Source organism: Primulina eburnea, chromosome 6 (genome assembly GCF_022965805.1).
Source record: "Primulina eburnea isolate SZY01 chromosome 6, ASM2296580v1, whole genome shotgun sequence".
Lineage (NCBI taxonomy): Eukaryota > Viridiplantae > Streptophyta > Magnoliopsida > Lamiales > Gesneriaceae > Primulina > Primulina eburnea.
The window spans coordinates 33,454,646-33,475,708 of NC_133106.1; the positions used below are offsets into that span (position 1 = coordinate 33,454,646).

The 21,063-nt window shown below is 32.5% G+C and overlaps 4 protein-coding genes across 4 annotated transcripts; 3 read left to right on the forward strand and 1 right to left on the reverse strand.

The window, feature by feature from the left end:
• Positions 1 to 1,031: 1,031 nt before the first annotated feature.
• Positions 1,032 to 6,571, forward strand: LOC140834478 (uncharacterized). Its single transcript, XM_073199367.1, has 14 exons — positions 1,032 to 1,334; positions 2,260 to 2,387; positions 2,489 to 2,674; positions 2,964 to 3,032; positions 3,126 to 3,182; positions 4,075 to 4,128; positions 4,208 to 4,270; positions 4,378 to 4,440; positions 4,814 to 4,978; positions 5,059 to 5,214; positions 5,455 to 5,535; positions 5,637 to 5,698; positions 5,857 to 5,972; positions 6,278 to 6,571. The coding sequence occupies exons 1-13, from the start codon at positions 1,169 to 1,171 to the stop codon at positions 5,936 to 5,938; spliced, it is 1,332 nt and encodes a 443-aa protein (XP_073055468.1). The 5' UTR covers positions 1,032 to 1,168; the 3' UTR covers positions 5,939 to 5,972; positions 6,278 to 6,571.
• A 4,013-nt stretch (positions 6,572 to 10,584) lies between these two features.
• On the forward strand, positions 10,585 to 13,878 carry LOC140834472 (uncharacterized). The gene is made up of 8 exons (XM_073199360.1): positions 10,585 to 10,686; positions 10,762 to 11,041; positions 11,446 to 11,508; positions 11,787 to 11,826; positions 12,261 to 12,325; positions 12,519 to 12,635; positions 13,453 to 13,581; positions 13,718 to 13,878. The coding sequence occupies exons 1-8, from the start codon at positions 10,622 to 10,624 to the stop codon at positions 13,763 to 13,765; spliced, it is 807 nt and encodes a 268-aa protein (XP_073055461.1). The 5' UTR covers positions 10,585 to 10,621; the 3' UTR covers positions 13,766 to 13,878.
• A 529-nt stretch (positions 13,879 to 14,407) lies between these two features.
• On the reverse strand, positions 14,408 to 17,118 carry LOC140834473 (glucan endo-1,3-beta-glucosidase 5-like). Its single transcript, XM_073199361.1, has 2 exons — positions 16,221 to 17,118; positions 14,408 to 15,632 (listed from the first exon to the last, which is right to left on the reverse strand). The coding sequence occupies exons 1-2, from the start codon at positions 16,562 to 16,564 to the stop codon at positions 14,522 to 14,524; spliced, it is 1,455 nt and encodes a 484-aa protein (XP_073055462.1). The 5' UTR covers positions 16,565 to 17,118; the 3' UTR covers positions 14,408 to 14,521.
• Positions 17,119 to 18,678: 1,560 nt separating this feature from the next.
• LOC140833512 (uncharacterized) lies at positions 18,679 to 19,664 on the forward strand. Its single transcript, XM_073197848.1, has 3 exons — positions 18,679 to 18,814; positions 18,980 to 19,194; positions 19,367 to 19,664. The coding sequence occupies exons 1-3, from the start codon at positions 18,725 to 18,727 to the stop codon at positions 19,608 to 19,610; spliced, it is 549 nt and encodes a 182-aa protein (XP_073053949.1). The 5' UTR covers positions 18,679 to 18,724; the 3' UTR covers positions 19,611 to 19,664.
• The last annotated feature ends 1,399 nt before the right edge of the window (positions 19,665 to 21,063 follow it).

Genomic DNA, 21,063 nt, shown 5'->3' on the forward strand with positions numbered 1-21,063 from the left:
TTAATTTTTTTTAAAATTAATTTATCAAGGGTTTTAGTTGCTATTATTATTAATAATTTCATTTTTATTGCTATTATAATCAGCTAATATATATTTTAAAATTATAGTTACTAAATTAATATCAATTAGAATAATTATATAGTTTCAATGTCTTGTGGTGGCGCATTGAAAATTTTTACTAGCATTTCTTGCCTCTTTGAACGGCGGGTTTCATTTTTTAATAAAAATTATTTGCTTTGCAATTTGCATATGCAACTGCGAGAAGTTAGATATATATTAAATATTTTTTCGAACTTATTTTATAACTGGTTACGGAAAAAATGACGATTTTATTATTCGTATTTTGTGAAAGAAAATTTTTTATTTGAGTTATTTATGAAAAAATATTATTTTTTATGTTAAGAGTATTATTTTTTATTGTGAATATCGATAAAGTTGATTTATTAGATAAAAAATTTGTGATATCATCTCACAAGAGATTTACTCAACTGTTATTACCAATCAAATCTGTCAAATCAAAACACATGTAAAAATGAGTTTGTACATCGTTCTGCTATTGTTGTACATTGGAAAGTTAAGGTGGGAGATTGGGTCAGACCCGAAAGGACACGTGCATGCCAACGACCCCTACCACCACCACATAAATGAATAAATAATTTATATATATTATTAATTTTAATATAAACTTAAAAGGACACGTCGCCCTGCACTGTTAATTGACTAAATTGTCACATTATATAAAAATAAATTATTATATTTTCTATATAGATTTGATATAATTATGTTAACGTATTTTTTAATCTTAGGATCTCATGTTTAACAACATTGAAAATGATCATGGTAATAATAATAATTATTATTCAATCTTAAATTATTATTCTTTAATAATTATAAAATTTAACGTTGTTCGAATGGCACCTATAAAGGGCAAACAAGGTATTTCAGCCCTTGTTTGCCGCCGAGGGCATTATCGTCAATTAGCTCAGAAGTTACTCGTAGTCTTGATATTTAAAGCTTAGAAAATATTATAAAGCGAAGGCTTCTTGAAGCCCATCGTGAAAAGACAACACACTTCAAACCAAATATTATCGTCTTAGATTTCGAGATAAACGATTAAAATTGCTCGATATTCAGTGATCGGAGCGCCGTGGCCTCGATCTGTGGCTTTATGGCGGTGTTAAAGCTGTTCATATTTACCGTATTTCTTTCGCTAATTGTTGGCCGGATAGCTGCCGATGCTGATGTGTTGATTTCGGAAGCCGATGGTGTTTCTAGATCGGAAGGCCACGACTCAGATGTCGTAGAGCGGTTCAAGACCAAGATCCATGCTCTCGGTTAGTTTTTTTTGAAGATTTCCTCTTTTTATCACTCCAAGTGGAAAACCCTTGATTTTGACCTGTTTTATTGGGACGATTTTGAATCCAGTTGTTATATTTCGTGTTTGTTACCTATTGTTTTCAAGTTTGTTATTTAATGCAAAACCAAAATGTTATTCCATCGTCCTTACGTTGGAACTTATGTTCAGAGCTGCGATTGTTTTATTGATGAAATGAAAACCTTGGAAAAATTAATACTTATTTGGAAGGTATGGAGTATTTGGTTTCTGCTATTAACTTCCGTATACATGGCAAGTTATGAAAATATCCATTTGAAGAGCATTCGTGCTGATTGTGTGGAAAAATTGTGTAACTTGGTGGAATGCTTTGTGGAACTGGCCGTATCTGCTTGATTGCGTTCAGTTGTCTCCTATTTTAAATGAATGAACTTTTATATATTTGAAATTGAAATTTTTGGTGGTAGTGACAGGTGCTGCGTCTTCAGGCAATCAGATTTGGATGGTTCTCTGAAATTTTAATTGTGTGAGATATATTAGTTTATTTTAAAGAATTGTCTTACCAATGCCAAGCATGTATAGTACATACAAGAATAAATCATATTCATGATTCTTGAAAAGTGAAACTTATTACCTGTTAGATTCATAGGATATCATATCACTATTGCTTCGGGCCTTACTGAAGGAAGGCTAGTTACATATCCCTTAAGAATGTTAAACCCGTAAGAATTGTTGTGATCCCTCTTTTCGTCTCGTTCAAATAGTTGCAAACTTTACAATTTATTCCCTTGCTAAATTTTATGAGAACCGACGAGTGTACAACACTTGTTGCTGCCTTCTCGTGCCATTAGACAGAGCAGAATAACTTATTGCTATTTTATTTGGTTACTGTCTTCTGTTATCTTACATGTTTGTTTGGTATTAAGAGTCCCTTATTGGCGAGAAAGCTCGAGAAACCAAACTCAAGGATGAGGCGATTGCTGCAAAGGAGAAGATAATAAAAGAAAAATTAGATAGCATTGCATCATTGGAGAGAGAAATTTCGTCTCTAAATGTGAGTCATTATGTATAAATTAACATGTTTGATTGAACAACGAGCTCAAGAAACGGTTATGTTCAAGCTATATATGTATCTAAGGCTTCTTGTATACTTAGAAAAAGGGAAAGTTAGATGTTGCTGAACAAATGGGGAAGGCACATGCAAAAGTTGATGAACTGGAAAAGGAGGTGGAGAAACTCAAAACCAATATTGCTTTGAGAAATAAGGAAAAAGATCTATTGGAAACCCGGTCTGCTGAAGTTGAAAAGAAGGCAGCGGAATTGAATTCTAAAGTTGAGAATGTAAGTCACATGTATCCGAAGAGCCGCCCACGTGTAAAAAGTTGAAACTATTTGAAAACTTTCAAGTTTTTTGTTTCTAATAGCTTCATCTTGGGCAGTCATGTTCTCCATCCTTTATCTTCATGAATTAGTGTAGAGTGTTGTGAAGTGCATGGACTCGGCATTGATTATTTATTGCATTTCATTAGTTATCATTAAAAAAGTTTTCATAATTTTCTGATTAATGTGGTTAGTATGTTATTTAACTCTGTGTGTAATTTGTTATTACCGTGACATTCTGTCTTTACAGCTTCAAAAGATTTATAATGAACAGAAAACAAAGTTGCGCAAAACAGAACGAGCTCTTCAAATTGCTGAGGTATCGTGTCAACAATATAACAAGGCATTAAATACTAATACTCATTGATTTGTATGATCAAGTACTGATTTTTTTTGTACCAAATATATATAGGAAGAAATGATGAAGGCAAAGTTTGAAGCTACATCCAAAACCAAGGAGTTGATGGAGGTATAGTTTCATTATATTATTTTCTATTTCTACAGCTCTGGATATGAGTTTTTAGTAAATGATATAAGCTCTAATTTACTGATGTGCCATATTTTTGTTAAATCTTACTGTTTTGTTCACTTCCCCCTCCCTGAAATCTTTTTATACACTAAATACACTTGAGATTTTCTTCTTTATAATGTAGTTGTGTAATAAATCCTCCGTACATTTACAAGTGAGAAACATGTAACAGCCAAGCACTACATACTTGCCAATGCATCGATTAGTGAAGTCCTTAATTGTTTAATCATTAGAGAGTAATGGTTGGCCCATTGTACAAATATTTATGAAGTAAATTTATTCTAAAACTAGGTAGAAATATTTATGAAGTAAATGTATTCTCAAACTAGATTGACTTAATATCGCTCATGCAAAAATTATCCAGTGGAAAATGGACTATTTGATTTGTTATTATAGGTCCAATCTTTAAATTGTCAATATGTTGTAGTATCATGTTGTATAAGAGTTGTTTCAAGGCTTTCTCCAACTATCACCATTTGGATTTACTTGTGATCCATAGTTGTCATCAATCGGAACATTTATAAAATGCATAGGATAGAGATACTGGACAACTTTATTTAGAATTATTACAAGCTTCTCGGGCAAATTTGAATTATCGCAAAATCAGCTATGAAATTCATGTTTAGTTCTCATCTGGTTTACTTCTGACGATTAATTTGACCAAATTGAATGACCTGCTGAACATAAAGGGAAAGAGCATGTAATTCATGTTCCTGCAATTTTTCGTTTGGTTGTTATTTTGAATACATTTCATTTCTTAGCAAGTAAAAAACAATTTGGACGTATTTCTTATTGAATTTGCCTCTTCAATATCTGCAAAAACTGTTAATAGGCCCGTGGTGCATGGTTTCCACCTTGGCTTGCAGAATATTTAATCCAATATCAGGTATTTTTATATTATTTTTCTAATTTCTCCAATTTATGTGCTTTATCTATTATTTAGTTGATTGACTTTCAATTTTCAGTTACATTTGGAGAAGAACTGGCAGCTGCATGGGAAGCCTGCTATTGAGATGATGACGCAGAAGGTCATTGTTTTTTTAACTGCATATTCTTATTCATGGACATTGTGATATATGTGATGGCTCATGCTCTCCTTCGGGAATATTTAGTTCACCCTTTTATCTCAATTCAGGCTATAGAGAAGAAGACGCAAGCCGAAGAATGGGCTGCACCACATGTGGAAACAATTAAGACTGTAAGTCTCACAAGAACTCATATATCCTGATTGTTCGTGTTTGATTTATTCTGATCAGCTTTTGATGCAGAAAAGGGAAGTTGACCATCGTGTGTGTAATTAAATTTCAATTACACTTTTTCTTTATTTATGTTTACGCTTGTTTACATCCTAGTATTTTGATAATTAGCTAATCTGTGTTTTTATATACTTTGAATTGGTTTGTGTGGTCTAATGAGATCATTTTTGGTTTCAATTGCATTCGGCATTGCGTAATGTTAATAGGGTACAGTTTTTTTCTTTATCCTCTTTGTTTATTGTTGTGCTTTGCCTACATTGTTCCTTCTATTAATTTGTGATTGGTGTTCATTCTATTCCATATCATCTTATGAAGAAATGGGTACCAGCGATAAAGGAACAGTGGGTGGTGATATCTACCAATGTCGAACCGCATGTCAAATCGTTGACCGAAAAAACTATTGAAATATATGAAGCTTCTAAGTTTGCTGTTACTCCCCATGTCATTAAAGTTCGGGAGCTTACGAATCCCTATTTTCAGGTGAGATAATGGTTCAGTTATTTCACTTGCTTATCCTTTCTCTATTCTGCAGTATGAGACATCGGCTGCTTACCATGCAGGAATTGAAGAAATTCAGCAAACCGTATATTGATGAGGCTGCCACTGCTACTAGACCTTATGTTGATAAAGTACGTGTTACTCTGAAGCCTTATACAAAGGAAGCAGTTCATGCCTATGGGAAATTCCTTGAGTCAGCAACTACTTACCATAATCAGGTATGTGAACTTATTGCCTTCAAAGTTTGTATTCTGCAGTCGCCACGATGGGAGGATTATTGAGGTTTTTTTGTCAATGATGTGCTTAATTGAACCATACCAGAGCCTTGTTTTCTTGTGGCTCATTAATCGTAGGGGTTTCCTTTATAATTGAATGGATTATTAACTGTTGTCTTTGTCCATATACATACTACATCACTGGTTCATGATCTCAACATATTTTTCTCATCTATAATGAAGGTGCAAGACACAGTGAAAGAGAAACTTAAGAGTCACGAGCTCACTAAACCTCTTGCAACGAAAGAGTTGATTTGGTTTCTTGTAAGAATTTGACTAGACTTTTGTGTCTTATGTTTCCATGATTTCTGTGCGAATGCCAAAAAAGTTGGACGATGCTATTCAATTGACCTTTAATATTGCAGGCCTCCGCTCTACTGGCCCTGCCCATCTTTTTTCTGTGGAAATTATGTTCAGCCATTTTCTGGTTAGTCAACTGGTCTATGTATAGTGCTTTCTTCTCTTTCGATATTTATAAAATGTTGTTTTGAGTTTGTATGTGTGGAGCTTGTTTCTTAAAATTTAACTTATGCAACCTCTTTTTCTCGTTTTTTTTGTGATAATGAAATAATGTTTTGATTGCAGCAACAAGGTGAGGAAGCCTGTTCGCAATGGTAACTCTAAACATTCACGTCGGAAGGCTAAACGGGGACACTCGGATGAGTGATGAGTTAAACCCCTCCGTTTTTACTTAATTCCAGGTGTGCCTTGCGAGATTTATTTCCAACATTCTCATGTCATCCATCATATGTGTGCGTGCTATGTGCTGTGCTTTTACACTGTAAAAGGTCGTGAAGATATAAAACTAGTTTCGCGTTACCTCGTTTTGTGTCGTTACTACGAAACCATATCCAGCATTTCCTGTGGACAGATCATTTCTGCTTCTGAATTTGGTGGCAATATCTCGACATTTGACTTTGTTATTTTCTATTTACAGATAATTTCTGCTTCTGAATTTGATGGCAATATCTCGACATTTGACATTGTTATTTTCTACTTTGTGCAGGTTAGTTTGATCTCTTTTCTACGCCTTCTAAGCATGTAGCCTCAGCACATGTATTACACTGTCGATCTTGAAGCTTTTTGAATTTCCATTTTTTATCTAGACTAGAAGAGAGTTAAGTATTTTTATTTAGTTTTGTAATTAGTGGTCTGAAAAGGTGTACCATTGCCTTTGTGGTCTATATGTTGTTTCTATGTATCTTCCTCTTTTTATTTCCATCTATACTCTTCCAGACCACAATCTAAACAGTCTATTGTTTTTTATGTTTTACGGCAGCAAAAGTGTTGATTATAAATCTTCCATTGTGTTTTGTCGTACGTTGACATCATTCGTGTCGGTTTAAGGATTAATGTTGAGTGTAGAATCCTCCTCTTATTTTAAACAAAAAATAATAATTTCAAGAAAATGACGCCTATCATTCAAACTTATTATTTGTCAGAATTAATTTTGGGGAAAACAATTTCCTTTGTTAATTTGATTAGAAACAACAATATAACATTCATAGCATTAATAAAAGGGAATTTATATAATATATATGTCGTTTAATTCGAACGATAAAACATCAATGACGTCATTGTTTCATTCAAAGTTTGTATATTGTATAAAGTTTTACAAAGTATTATGATTGTTTGGTGTGAATAGCAATACATTAGTTGATTACAATTGAAATGACAAACAAGAAAGTATTATGACTGTTTGAATTAGAGGTTGCAAAACCAATGGCAAATAATCATCACTAATAACAAAAAAAAAATATTTTTTCGTTTTTTGAAATCCTTACAATATGATTTATTGATATTTCACGTGCACGATGTATGGAGTGTTATTTTTTCTAATTAATGATTAAAATTAACAAATAATAGTATTTGAATAATTATTTATATAATTTCATAAATATATTTAAATTTTAAATATCAATATAAAAAATTATTATATCCAAAAAAAATTGTCATTTGAGATAACTCCCTTATGGAGATAACTCTAAAATATTGATAACAATATTGTCATTAAATCAATTTTTTTTATTTTGATTGTGTGAAACTGTTGCTAATAAAATAAATAAATTTAAAAAATTATATATCATGCTACCTATTAAAATTTTAAAAAATAAATAAATATTGTTAAAAAAAGTCAATTTTTTTATTTATTATATGAATAAACTTTGATTCAAAATGATAATGATGACGACACTAATAACAATAACAATTTACAGATAATCGATATACAAAAAATTCACGACGAACATTTTAAAAAGTTGAAAATCATAATATTGTATATAAAAAATTAGATTTTATTTACTATGTTAGAGAGTAATGAGAACTAAATATCTAAAAGTAACACAAAAATCAAAATAATAACTGAAATTAAATGAATTGATATAAACAATGTAGACATTTAAATATATTTTATATTTTCAAAAAGCATCAATAAACATTTGTATTTTTAAAAAAAATTTGAAAATACTTCACATTTAATTACTATTTATTTCTCATATGTTTTCAAATATTTTAATAGATATGTAGATGCATTAGTAGTAATAAGTATTTCTTTTATAGCATATTATTTTTGGTAGAAATTTTTCAAAAACGACAAATTTTTTATATATATTATTACTTTAATTACTTATAGAAATATGTTAATATTTTTCTTTTAATATCATTTCTAAATCATTGCATTCACATACATACACGAGAGATAATGAATATTGTAGGATTGAACATGTGTAACTTTACCAAAAGTTATAGCTATTAATAATGGTGTAATTCAAATTTTTTAAATCGTACAGCATCTCAAATGCAGGGGCAAATGAGTCCAATGACTCAGGTCCATCTCTTGTTTGGGGCCCAAAATTTTTTTTAAAAAATTATTATATATAATACTAGTTACTAGATAGCCCAAAACCAAGTATTTATTAAATGGAACTTGCTTAGCCTATTATCGATTTATTCCCCAATCTTCCCCAATATTCATATATAGACAAGCCTTAATCGACTCCAGTCATTGCGTCATCTCTAGGTTTGATTGGAAAACCCGTGATGAGCTGTAAGTCTATTTTCTTGTATTTGCTTTGTTCAGACTTAAAATTTTTTATTGTAGTTTTTTACTTTCATCGGGGCTTTATACGATATCTATAATCTACGTTTTTTGACTGAAATTTTGGTAGATGTAATGCTTATCCGGCTTTCAAATCCAAATCCTCATATTGCTTATAAAATCTTGTTGACTGTCTCGGTCACAGTAGCAAGTGCAGAGCGAAGTTTCTCCATGATAAAGCTCATCAAAACTTTTCTCTGATCAACCATGTCACGAGAAAGATTAAATGGATTGTCTATGTTATCGATTGAGAAAGAAATTACTGAATAACTTGATTATACAGACTTAGATTAGTATTTTTAGCTATAAACTATTAGGCGGATTGTTTTTTAGTGATCGTTTGGACATGTTTGACATTTTTATTCTTTTAGTTTTTTATATTGTCTTTGACGTATTGATTAAATTTGAAAAATTGCTATGGAACTAAAAAAATATGAACACACATTATGATTCAGAAACCTCTTTTTAAAAGTTAAACTCGGGAATATTGTTAGGATCGGCCATGCTCAAATGCTATGTTATATCATGTTGAGACAATTAACATACCCAACAAATATTATTATTTTTATAAAACAAATTAATTGATGATATTAAATAATAAGAAAACACCACGTTCGGGTGTTGCGTTTTTTTTTTTTACGCGTTTGACTCTTTTATTTTAAATTCAAGTCTTAGTCTCGTATTTTACTATTTTTGGCAATTATAATAACTTTTCATTACAGTGTTAATGTGTTACTATACCGTCAACACAACATTATTGTGATATCAGTGTCATGTTGAAAAAACACTTAAATTGAAGAAAAAACACAAAAATATTAGACTAAGGGGGGTGTATTCAACGTAGAAAATTTATTGACTTTTAATGACTTTTGTAGATTTTAAAAATCTAGAGGTATTCAATCAAGACTTTTGCATACTCTATAGAAGTCTTGTGGTATTCAAAATAGACTTTCATGGAGTTTTAAAAAGTCAAGTGGTATTCAACATTGACTTTTATAAACTCTATAAAAGTCTACAGTTATTCAAATTTTCCATGGACTTTTAATAACTCCGTGGAATTCATTGACATACAAACATTAAAGCCTAAGGTACAACTACAAATTGTAAAAAATTGTATTTGGTTCACCCCAAAGATTTGAATGGATTTTTAAAACTTCTAACTCTCTCTATGTCGCTTCACATCACATATCTTCATATCTTCTCTCCTCTCATCTATTTCTATTACTCTCTCAAATTTTCGAAGTGTATCTCTATATATATTTTCATCTTTCTTTTTCGAATTTTCATTTTTTGGCTGATTGTTTATTTAATAATTTTTTATTTTAATAACACCGGGAAATTTTGAATTATAGAATTGATTTTGTGATTTTTAATTTATGATTTATACAAATTAATGTAATATTCAATAATAATAAAAGATGATCAAAAAAATGTTGTTTAATTCTTAATAATTGAATAGTTTCGTAACAACAATGATTTTTTAAATTCATTTTCGTATTTTTAATTAGTATATGTAAGCTATGATATTTTTATACAAAATTATATTCACACAATAATAAATAATATTATTTTTACATTTATATTATTAATTTAAAAATAAGATTACATGTTAATCAATTGATGTATTTTAAAAAAATTACAAATATGCATATAAACCCACATATATATACATGTAAGGATTAAACGATTTAACTTTTAAATAAGTAAATTTATTTATTAATATAAATATTAAAAATAATTTCAAATTGAATATGTTATATATGTCAATTAATTAATGGTTCAAAGAAATTAATAAAAAATCACATGTTATAGTTAAGTACAAAATTTATAAAATTTTATAAAAAAAATCTACAAAAGTCTATAAAAATCTTGCAAAAAAGTCTAGATAAATCCACATAAATCTGTTTATAAATCTGTGAGATTCCATAAAAGTCAATAAAAATTTATCAAATCCATAAAAGTCTATCATTTAAAAAAGTTATTAAAAGTAATCAAAACTCTGAATTGAATACACCCCACTAAGATCATCTCTTACCCATTATATTGTAACAGTGCAACAATAATTTTAAAATAGTGCAGTTTCTATATTAAATATAACCCATTTTCAATCCATTAACTCTAAGTTCTACAATTAAAAAAATATTCTTGAATTATTTCCTATTAATTTATCAGCAACAAATATATATATATATATATATATATATATACTCCTTTGCTTTTTCGAATCTCTAGCATAGTCGCATTGCGATCCCCATGGAAGAAAGAGCGCTCCTCTCAAGAAATCATCGGTCTCCGAAACTCGAGAACGAATGGATTGAGTAAGCTCAAACATTTTAATCACCCCTTTTAGCCCATTCTAGTTATTCCCAGTCAAAGAATTCACGCCGGTGCAGGATCCAGGATTCACTCAAGAAAAGCTTGATATCAGAGGATGACTTCTGCTGGAATCTGACCGATGATTCTGAAGCAAAAGAGGATCAGGATTCATCAGAATGCGGCGAAATCCTCAAGTATGTATGCGGGGTTGACTTGAGCTTTTCGAAAACCGACTCTTCAGTTGCATGTGCGACCCTCGTGGTCTTGGATATGAGTACTCTTGAAGTTATATACGAAGATTTTGCCGTTGTAGAGCTTCGTGTTCCTTATATTCCTGGATTTTTGGCATTCAGAGAGGTCTCGTACTTCAAACCCCATTTCTGTTTTTTTTTGTTTCCCCTTCCTAGCTTTTTCGAATTGGCTTTGGTCTGATACTGATTCTTGAGTAAGATATTAGGAGAATTGCGCAAACTTCTGTGCAACGGAAAACTAGTTATGTTTTATGACAGATGAGATTAGATCTCCATGCTTAATCATATTCTTTGAGACACCGTTTGATACGGGAGATGAGATCTCCGCCAGAACAGTTAATATGTGGATGTATAACTTTCACTCCCATTAAAGATTCTCAGCTGGATATTTATCCTTTATCATTCAGTTCATCATCCCATCCAAAGCCCCGATGTGCTTAGTAGATTCACTTTTTTATGATCGTGGATGATAATAATGTAGGATCTATCTTAATATTTCTCTGTTAACAGGCTCCAGTGCTTCTAGAACTTTTAGAGAAAATGAAGAAAAAAGAACTTCTGTCCTATCCTCAGGTGCCCATATCTTATACCTTTGAAATTTCAGTTCTTGTTTGCAATTGCTAATTGCACGCACTCATAAGGCGAAACTGTGAAAGTTACTAAATTTAATCCATGAAATAAAGGTTTTATACAATGCTTTTCAGTTTTTGAAAAACGAGAGTAGCTAGGGAGTTTTCACCCTTAAAAATTATGTGCAGGTGATGCGTGTTTGTATGCCATATATGATTCTTAGATCAATGAAATTGTCATTATGTATATACTAAAATTTCTGAAGTCATGTATCACAACAGTTATTGATGGTTGATGGCAATGGACTTCTTCATCCTCGGGGCAAGTCTTTTTCTATCATATTTCATACAAGATAAGAAGTATATATTACCAATGCATTTATCCTTGAAAATAAATATCATACATGCTCCTTCTATCCTCCCACGGATTGTGGATTTGGGACAATAATGTTTTTTCGGTATGATTATGTGCCAACTCGATGGATCATACTTGTCTATTTCTTCAAATGTATGCATAAGGCTTAAGTTATCGCATACAAGAAATTCTTTTTAAAAAAAAATTTTAAAAAAAATTTGCGTCCCTTGGGACCAACAAGGGGTAGTACAGGAATATTCACCTGTTGTCCATCGACTACGCCTTTCGGCCTGATCTTAGGCCCTGACTCACCCTCCCCGATTTTTATTCATATTTTTGTTGGGCTGTTTTTAAAAAAATTGCTTCTTGTTTATTCATATTTTTATTGGGAGCTTGCACAGGCTTTGGATTGGCCTGCCATCTTGGTGTTTTGGCTGACCTTCCTACAATTGGGATAGGAAAGAATGTAAGTTTTTTTTACTGTAAATGTTATATATGCCTAACTTGGCAAATATGTAGTCTAAGTTGTAGTAGCAATCGCCTCCGATGTGTTAATTGATGTCGTTGATGTTAGGTCGACTTTTCTAAAATTTTGCATATTTTTATCAAGCTCTAGTTTTTGAAGCTGTCAGTAAGATATATGTCACTCTTTTTTCCAGCTACACCATGTAGATGGCCTCACACAATCTAAAGTGAGGCAGATGCTTGAAGCTGCGGAGGATTCATCAAAAGATGTTTTCACTTTGGTTGGTGCCTCTGGATCAGCATTAGGAGCGGTAAGCCGGTAACAGAATTTGCTACATTGTCTATGTACCCCTTTTTCACATACTTCTTCAATTTAATTAAATTTCATTTTATATTGTCATATGTCCTGGAGTATTCTTTTAATTTAACTAACTACAATTCTGGGATAATTATTACTCCCTGAAATCGCCTTCGTAGTATAGCAAATTAGGATTCCTCTATCTCCCCAGTTGACAATGAAACAGCCATTTTTTCTCCGTTTCGGATTCTGCTCTGTGTGTATTCTTCTATGTCGCGGCATTTACAATGTGAACTGCCACTATCACACTGTATGCCGCAAATTCCACTCCCCAGGCAAAGTGAAGAATTTGTTAGCAAGCAACAATTGTCTATGTTGTTACATCGATCTTGCGCTGATGCCTAGGTGGCATAGTAATTGAATTGTGGTGTTTGGGCAGCTATTATTAGATTTAAGATACTTGATTTATACAATTACCATCGATTATAATTTTTAGTACAATTCCTGATCCATATCAAATCCAAAGTCATTCATTCGATTGTTGTGTTGTAAGTTGTGACAATTACTGCTAGGAGAATTGTTGGAAAACAACTATACTCGCTAGCCTACGTAATATGATGTGGTCGAACCATAGTGACTAGACTATTGTACAATTTAAAAGAGCTAAGTTGTATATCATTACTCCCTAAAAATTTTAATACAATAACAGAAACATGGTCCCATATTATCTTTAATCATATAACATTTACTTCTTTAACTCTTTGTATGTCTTTTATTTGTGGACTGCCACCATTGAAAGTACCATCAGCCAATGTTTGTTCTGTGTACAGGCTATGAGATCGACTCAAGGCTCCGTAAAACCCATATTTATATCAGTTGGGCATCGCATATCCCTTACCACAGCCATTAAAGTTGCGAAACTCACTTGCAAATTCCGGGTTCCAGAGCCCATCAGGCAGGTGAGAGAGTGAATGCTTTTATTTTTTCCTGTCGATTTTAATGTTCCCATCATCCTTGCTATATAATTCAGTTGTTTCAAAGTTTGAAAGATAATTCTGCACAACCTTACTGTTTTTTCTCCATTTTGTTGTTTAGGCTGACATTAGATCGAAAGATTGCCTAAGGAAGCATGGCTTAAGGTAATTCAGTTCAATTACTTTGGGAGGATTAATGTTGTATGATTGTTCTTGATGATGTTGTAAAGCTTATCTCATGTTTGGTTTTTATTTTCGGGAAACGTAGAAAGGAATTATTTTCGGGGAACATGTAAAAAGGAATGCCTTCTTGTTTTATTTCTCTAAAGTACATCCAAATTCCACCAATCTAATTTTCATATTTCTTTTTTACAATCATATTTTTCAATTCAAGCAACTCCATTATTATGTTATAAACATAAATTCATTAAATCATATTTAAAAAATAAAATATCCACTAAATTATTGAGTGCTTAAGTGACGTGTTGTCTAAACATAAACTATTTTTTTTTATTATCTTTTTTAAAATTTAAATACAAAAATTTCGGAATATCATGTCATAAATGCATCATATGAAAATTTGTGCTTTGCTAACGCCGTTTTCATGTCAATTTGAACTTTCTGTAGCCCAATTTGATCGTTAATATTAAATCTTATTTTATATTATTACATCAATGACATAATCATCTCTTCGATCAACCGGGGTTCGACCGTCGAGACATCTAAACCTCGCCCACAATTGTAATAAAAAAAAAAAAATTAAGACAGGCCACAGATAATAAACCATTTCAAACAAAAAAAGAGAGTGTACTAATGTTCAATCCCTTCGACATTATTATGGTACAAGATGAAAACTATACTGAACACTGTACGTGTGATGTGACAAAAGAATCACAAGAAACGTATATCAACCGTAGTCTTACCCCTATACAACCACGAAAAGTGCCAACAAAAACACCAGCACCTGAACAAGCCCGATTCTGGGCTCTAACGAAAATCCACTGTTTACCGGATTTGTTGTTCGGATCATGATTTTGAACTTGCAAGTTCCAACCGAAGGATCGCTCGTTGTGACCACTGAAAGATTTGGAAACCGGCAGGTGCTATCGAGCTGATTATTCCGCTGGTAGTAACTGTTAAAAGCATATGAAGCGTTACCTTGAGCATTCAAATTTGAGCAAGATGTTTCATACCCAAGACTCGTGCAGTCAGCATTCGCACAAGCGTAGCTCACACTTGGGCCTAACTGGGGGTCTTCAGGGTTGGCAGATGGTGATAAAACGCACCATCGTCGGTTCAGATACCCAACGTTGCTAGCTGGTACCAGCCCGTTATTGTTTGAACCAAGGGTGAGGTTGTATTTTGGGTTGCCATCGTAGTTAAAGATTCCCCAATGTCGTTCGAAATTACCGGGTTGAATGCTCTTGGCATCCTCATCAATAAAGCTAAACAAGTAGACATCCAGAGGACCAGGTTTCATTGGAGTACCTGTATTCATGATATGAGACAAGAATCCTTGGTTGAATCTTTGAGCGTTTACAATGTTAGCGTTTCTGTCCCCGTCAGTAGGCCATCCAATTTCTCCGACGACGATTGTCAAGTTTCCATATCCGGTACCCTGCAAGGCCCATACTAAGGTATCATAATTCGCATCGAATACATTCGTGTAGATTCTCCCGTTGTCATTTATTGGTGACGAGTACCCATCGAAAAAGGCATAATCGATGGGAAAGTTCGGATCATTGTAAAGACTTATGAAAGGGTAGATGTTTATGGTGAATATGCCCCCATTAAGACTCAAGAAACTAACAATCTGAGCCATGAGATCGTGTATTTCTGGTCGGAAGTTACCAGTGGAAGGATTTTCAGTCGAGCTCTGGTACACATTGGCGTTGAATGGAATTGTGACGCGGACTCTACTACCAAGACCGGCTTTAATAAGGGCCGCTTGAATATTCCTGAGAGCGGGAAAAGTTACGGCAACGAAAGTCCCGTTAAGTGTCGGTAGGAATGGTTCATTCCCTACTGCAACGTACCTTGTAAAGGGAAAGACTTTAATCAGTGAAAAGTAAAACAAGAATTGAAGACACTGTCTGATTTATGCGAGCCTATGAATCTGAGTTTTGGATTGAATCGATATTACAGGGCATCCACATTTTGAAAGGTCAATCAACATCTATCTTTTTCTTGTCAAGCGGATAAGAAAGCAGGACTCGGAAATTTCAAAGGTTTTCAAGCCTACCTTTTCTAGGCAAACGGACAAAGAATATGATCCATGTATGGCAAAGAATCATCCCACAAGCTTTTTTGGCAAGTAAGGGATAATTCGGCTAAAAGAGGGGAAAAACAGACAACTGTTTTCACCTACAAAACAAGTAATTTTCATGATGGAATTCTTTTGATGGAATTTCACTATAAGAAATATCCTAATTTTAGCAATCTTGAACATATTGATCAAACAGAAATATCAAGAAAAATAGCTTCCTATACAGCACAAGTACACCTATACTTCATCTGGATTCAACCAAATATAACCAAAGTTCTTCAATCAATCGGAAAAAAAAACAAACAAACTTCTAAGAACAAATAAGCAAAACCAACGGTTAGAAGTAAAGAGAAATCACCTGATATCAACACCATTGGATGAAACGAATGCAGAAACGTTTTTCTCCACCCATCTCTCAGCAGCATCCATACTATTTGCAAGAATTGACAACATTTCATTTGGGATTCCCACCATCACCTCAATCCCTGATCCACTTAGAGCTTTAAGAACTCTTGATTCTGCATCAAAAAGTTTCAACTTTTGAATCCCGTTGTCCCTCAGGAGCTTCACCACAGTCGGAGGAGGTAAAAGGTGGCTTGATTGTGTTCCCCAGTTAACTCCAATACCATGAACACTGTTTATCGAGAACAGAACCTTAAATACTGCAAGTGCCAACAGTTGATTCATCCCCAAAATTCCCATTAAATTTTAGCTACTGCCTCCAAAATTTTGATAAAGAAATGGGATTTTCAGAGGGATGCAAGATTGAGAGAAAAAAAATATATGTGGGCGGCCTTGGAAAACCTCATGAACTGTGAAGGGTTTCAAGATTAACAGTACAAGGATCATATGGAGAACAAAGGAATCACAGTTAACAAAGAAAGATGACGGAGCCCTTTTAAAAGTTCCAGAAATAACATTGAACAGTGAAACAAAAAGTGAAATACAAAGATGCAAGAAAGGCTGAAAAACAAGAAACTTGAGACGGAAGAATGAATTTTGAATTAAAGATGTGACTAGAGTTTAGGAAAGTTCGATGATTATCTATATATTTTGGAGCCAAGACAGCACATATATGCACGGAATCGAGCATGTATATTGTCTCAGCCAATAGCTTTCTTCAACAGGGCAGAAGCGACAAGATATGGATCTTACAAGATATAGTTACACTTAATATCTTGATATTTAAATGTGCTGTAATTCATGTGTACGTCTCAGTATTTTTTCTTTTAGAACAAACATGAATATTGATATTCCCCACCCATGATCGACAGATATATATGATGGGGTCAAGTAGTTGAAGGACAAGCAATAACAACAAGATGTAGAATAAAATCCATTATTTTTAATTATATTCTTGCCAGAATGGCTGAATCATTAAGATCATATAATTTGATTTATGGATTTCGTGTGGTGTGTCTTACATTGAGTCGGTGGGATTGTCGGAGTCTCATGTCGTGGAGTGGAGGACTTTTATTAGGTGGTAATAATCTATGGACATTCATCCATAATGGATATGGATATGCTTAAATCAATTATTTAACTTCTTAATTCTCACGTATGTATGTATATAATATTTTTGCTTACTAATTGTGAATAACTATGTATCTATTGATGAGATAACACTCATTTATTGGACATAAATAACGAAGAGAATGAAATTGATACGGTTGGTTGGTAATATTTATATATTAGGTGTTTTGTGAGACGATGTCACGAATCTTCACAATAAAAAATAATACTCTTAGAATAAAAAGTAATACTTTTTTTATGCATGATCCAAATAAAAGATTCGTCTCGCACAAGATTATGCTATATTTATAATAAAATATAATCTGAAAATACAATTTATTATAAACGAGAAACCAGTGTTTCATCATTCGTTTAAAAAGTAATCATTTTTGTGTTATTACTATTAGATCCCAAAACTCGTTACTTAAAAGATTGATGCTTGTAATAAAAAAAAGGCTCGTATAATGAGAAAAATGAATAAATTCTACGGTGAATAAATGACCGAAATTTAAGGTGAATAACGTTATTCTGAGTGGAGAAAGTTAACTGATGAATAATAACAATCAAGAATTTGACGCAGAATTTCAAGGAGGCACCAGTATTGAATCTTCCTAGCAACCTATATTTTCCGTTGAGGGGAGACCCTTAACTATAGGGGAATTCCAATGAATCTAGTCCAATAAACGTGGCTGAATTCATGTGAACTTTTTCTTTATTTAAGTTGCCTTGTGGAGGGAGACAGAATCCTAGGACGACCAAGAAAATTGAAGATTCCAAGAATTTTGCAGCGCGTTCAACCATCTCCTGAATTTCCCAGCGACCCCAACAAGGAGATAGAAACATAAGGCAAGTGCTTAGAAATTGGTTTCTATATTCGAACTATTCATGTTCATTTGTGATCTCAAGAAAATTAAATTAAACTTGTTTTTGGAGGGTGAAAAATGGTTAAGATTTATGAGACCGTCTCACAACAGACATATTATAATATATCTCATGGATTTTTATTAATGAGACAGTCAAATATTGTCCGTATTTATAAGGATAAGTAATATTTTTGACATAAAATAATAATAATTTTTTATGGGTGACACCACTAATCTATTTGTCTCACAAAATTGATTCGTCACAAAAGTTTTTGTTATAAACATGAGGCTAACATTCATTTATCTAGTCCAGTATTTAAAAATATAGGATTTACCCTGAAGAATTGTAGAATTTATTTTACTCATGTGTCATCTTTTGCCAATCAAAATCCGGGCAGTTGTTTTTTTTCAAAAAAAAAAATTAATTTTGGTATTGTTGTGCAGGGGTGGGGAGGCAGTAAAATAAGAGTGGTTGAAAGGTTTAAAAATGGCAGTAACACCGGTACAATATGCTGTGGTTGTGGCCATCCTAGGCAGTGCATCCTTCATTCTTGGCGTTCTGGCAGAACTGAAAAAAGTGAGTTTATACATATGATTCAATTATCAAACAAAACAAGCTTACGACTATATAATTTTTATTGGTCTAGATACTCCATTCAGACAACTTAATACAACAAAATCTGCATAATTTTCTGATTTATTGTCAAGAAAAAATTATTGAACTATGTATACTGATATTCAGCCAGCAGCAGGAGAGGTGATCACAGGGAAAGAAGTAGTGATCTGCAAATACCCATCTGATCCCTCCGTATTACTCGGATACGCCTCTTTCGCACTCCTCTTGACTGCCGCGGCTACTGGATATCAGTCCTTGTTTTATCCCTACAAGGGCAAATCAATCCCAAGGGCTGCAATCTTTGGCAGCAGTTGGTGCACCTCATTCTTCTATGTTTCAGTGTAAGTATTTATATACACATCGGGTCGGTTTCAACATAAATTAGTTATATATATAATATCCATCAAGACAGATGAACATCTTTAGTATATTTCACATATCCATACCATCTAATTTGCTGATGGATAATTGCATATATACATCTTAACTAGCACAAATTTGATGTTTTTACAGGGCGAACACGATCTTTGCTGCGATTTTCTTGTTATGGCCAACAATAACAGAACAACTTCAGCACTCAAGAAACATCCACTCCAATCTTGACTACGAGTGCCCCACTGCTGAAACAGGTCTACTTGGTGGTGGTGCATTTGCATCCCTCAATGCATCTCTCTTCTGGTTGATCTCTCTTATGCTGACCACAAATGTCCGCGAAGATTACTTCGACGATGAAGCAGAGAAACACGAGATAATATGAAGAATCTTCTTTCAAGAATCATACATGATAAATTCAAATTCCTCGTGTCTGTATTATCATCATGCACGTGGGATTCAAAAAAGAGAAACACAGAAGGACTTGGAGGTGGATTCGTGCAGGAACTTGTAACGCTACACCAGAATTAACTTAGGTTTATTTGGATGAAGATTTATGGTCAACTGCCTTTGAACTTTTAGAGAGTGATATCTATGTAATTGTACATAAATAATGGTAATTTTTCTACTTAATTTCGATTCATACCGTTTCTGATCACAGAGATTTGATGAAATACATCTTATTTTGATTTATACATAAATTACGGAACATGGATGTTCAAAAAGCGTCAAATAATCATCTAATTTGTGAGACGGTCTCACGAATCTTTATTTGTGATACGAGTCAATTCTACGTATATTCACAATAAAAAATAATATTCTTTAACATAAAAATAATATTTTTTCATTGATAATCCAAATAAGAGATCCGTATCACAAAATACGATCCGTAAAATCGTCTCACATAAGTTTTTGCTCATTTGTGATGATGTGAAATAAGATTTTCAGTCAAAAGCACTGTGGCTAGTGAAATTTATGATGCATCGAAACAAAGCTAATACATCTTTCTTTTTACATGTCCTAATAATCTCTTACAAAAAAAATATTTTTATATATGTGAAAAATTTAATCTATACTCACACAAAGTTGATTATTCTAATTAATTGTAAAAAAATTATCGCATTTTTTAAAAATTTCATAATTTTAATATAATCTCTAATTTTTTTATGTACAAAAAGACACTGAAACCAAGTAGTATTTATACAAAACAAAAAACTAATAATAAGTACATACAAAATCCTTTAATCTATATTGGTTGAGTGCTCTCTTCGGCTCAAAACCTTGAATTATAGATTCAACTTATGAAATAAGTTTTATGGTTTTCAGATTTCTCTAATCGTGTACTGAAATTTGAATTAATTATATTTATATGAGGTAATGTAATCGTGTAAAAATAAACGAGAAATCAAACTACAATTTGAAATAATGAAATAATAAAAACAAAGAAAAAAACTAAAAAAAAGCCAGACAATGACATAAATTTAATTTGGTCTCTGTTATTTAATAATAGTAATAGATAATATACTTGAGCTATAATAAATTAAAAAAAGTCGTCTTAGTGCAATTTTAATAATCCCCAAAATATCTATCTTTTTTTCTTGTTTGCGTAGAAAATTAAATAAAATCTGAAAATTATTAAAATCGGAAGATTTTAAAATTTATTTCAAAATTGATATGTATCATCAAACATAGAAGTATTTTTATTAATCGCATACCGACATTTGACACATATGAGTGGCATGGTGATGAATTCCTCACTTAGGTAGTCAACCCAATCATAGATAAAAATATTAGATGTACATACGAAGAGACGTACTCGTTACAGGGGCGTAGCCAGA

Coding starts and splice junctions, on each gene's coding strand:
- LOC140834478 (XM_073199367.1), top strand. CDS start 1,169: ATGGCGGTGTTAAAGCTGTTCATATTTACCGTATTTCTTTCGCTAATT. Junction 4,979..5,058: donor TTACGAATCCCTATTTTCAG/GTGAGATAATGG, acceptor CTTACCATGCAG/GAATTGAAGAAATTCAGCAA. Junction 5,536..5,636: donor AAGAGTTGATTTGGTTTCTT/GTAAGAATTTGA, acceptor TTAATATTGCAG/GCCTCCGCTCTACTGGCCCT.
- LOC140834472 (XM_073199360.1), top strand. CDS start 10,622: ATGGAAGAAAGAGCGCTCCTCTCAAGAAATCATCGGTCTCCGAAACTC. Junction 12,636..13,452: donor CTGGATCAGCATTAGGAGCG/GTAAGCCGGTAA, acceptor TTCTGTGTACAG/GCTATGAGATCGACTCAAGG. Junction 13,582..13,717: donor TTCCAGAGCCCATCAGGCAG/GTGAGAGAGTGA, acceptor TTTGTTGTTTAG/GCTGACATTAGATCGAAAGA.
- LOC140834473 (XM_073199361.1), bottom strand. CDS start 16,564: ATGGGAATTTTGGGGATGAATCAACTGTTGGCACTTGCAGTATTTAAG. Junction 15,633..16,220: donor TCCAATGGTGTTGATATCAG/GTGATTTCTCTT, acceptor TCCCTTTACAAG/GTACGTTGCAGTAGGGAATG.
- LOC140833512 (XM_073197848.1), top strand. CDS start 18,725: ATGGCAGTAACACCGGTACAATATGCTGTGGTTGTGGCCATCCTAGGC. Junction 18,815..18,979: donor TTCTGGCAGAACTGAAAAAA/GTGAGTTTATAC, acceptor ACTGATATTCAG/CCAGCAGCAGGAGAGGTGAT. Junction 19,195..19,366: donor TCATTCTTCTATGTTTCAGT/GTAAGTATTTAT, acceptor ATGTTTTTACAG/GGCGAACACGATCTTTGCTG.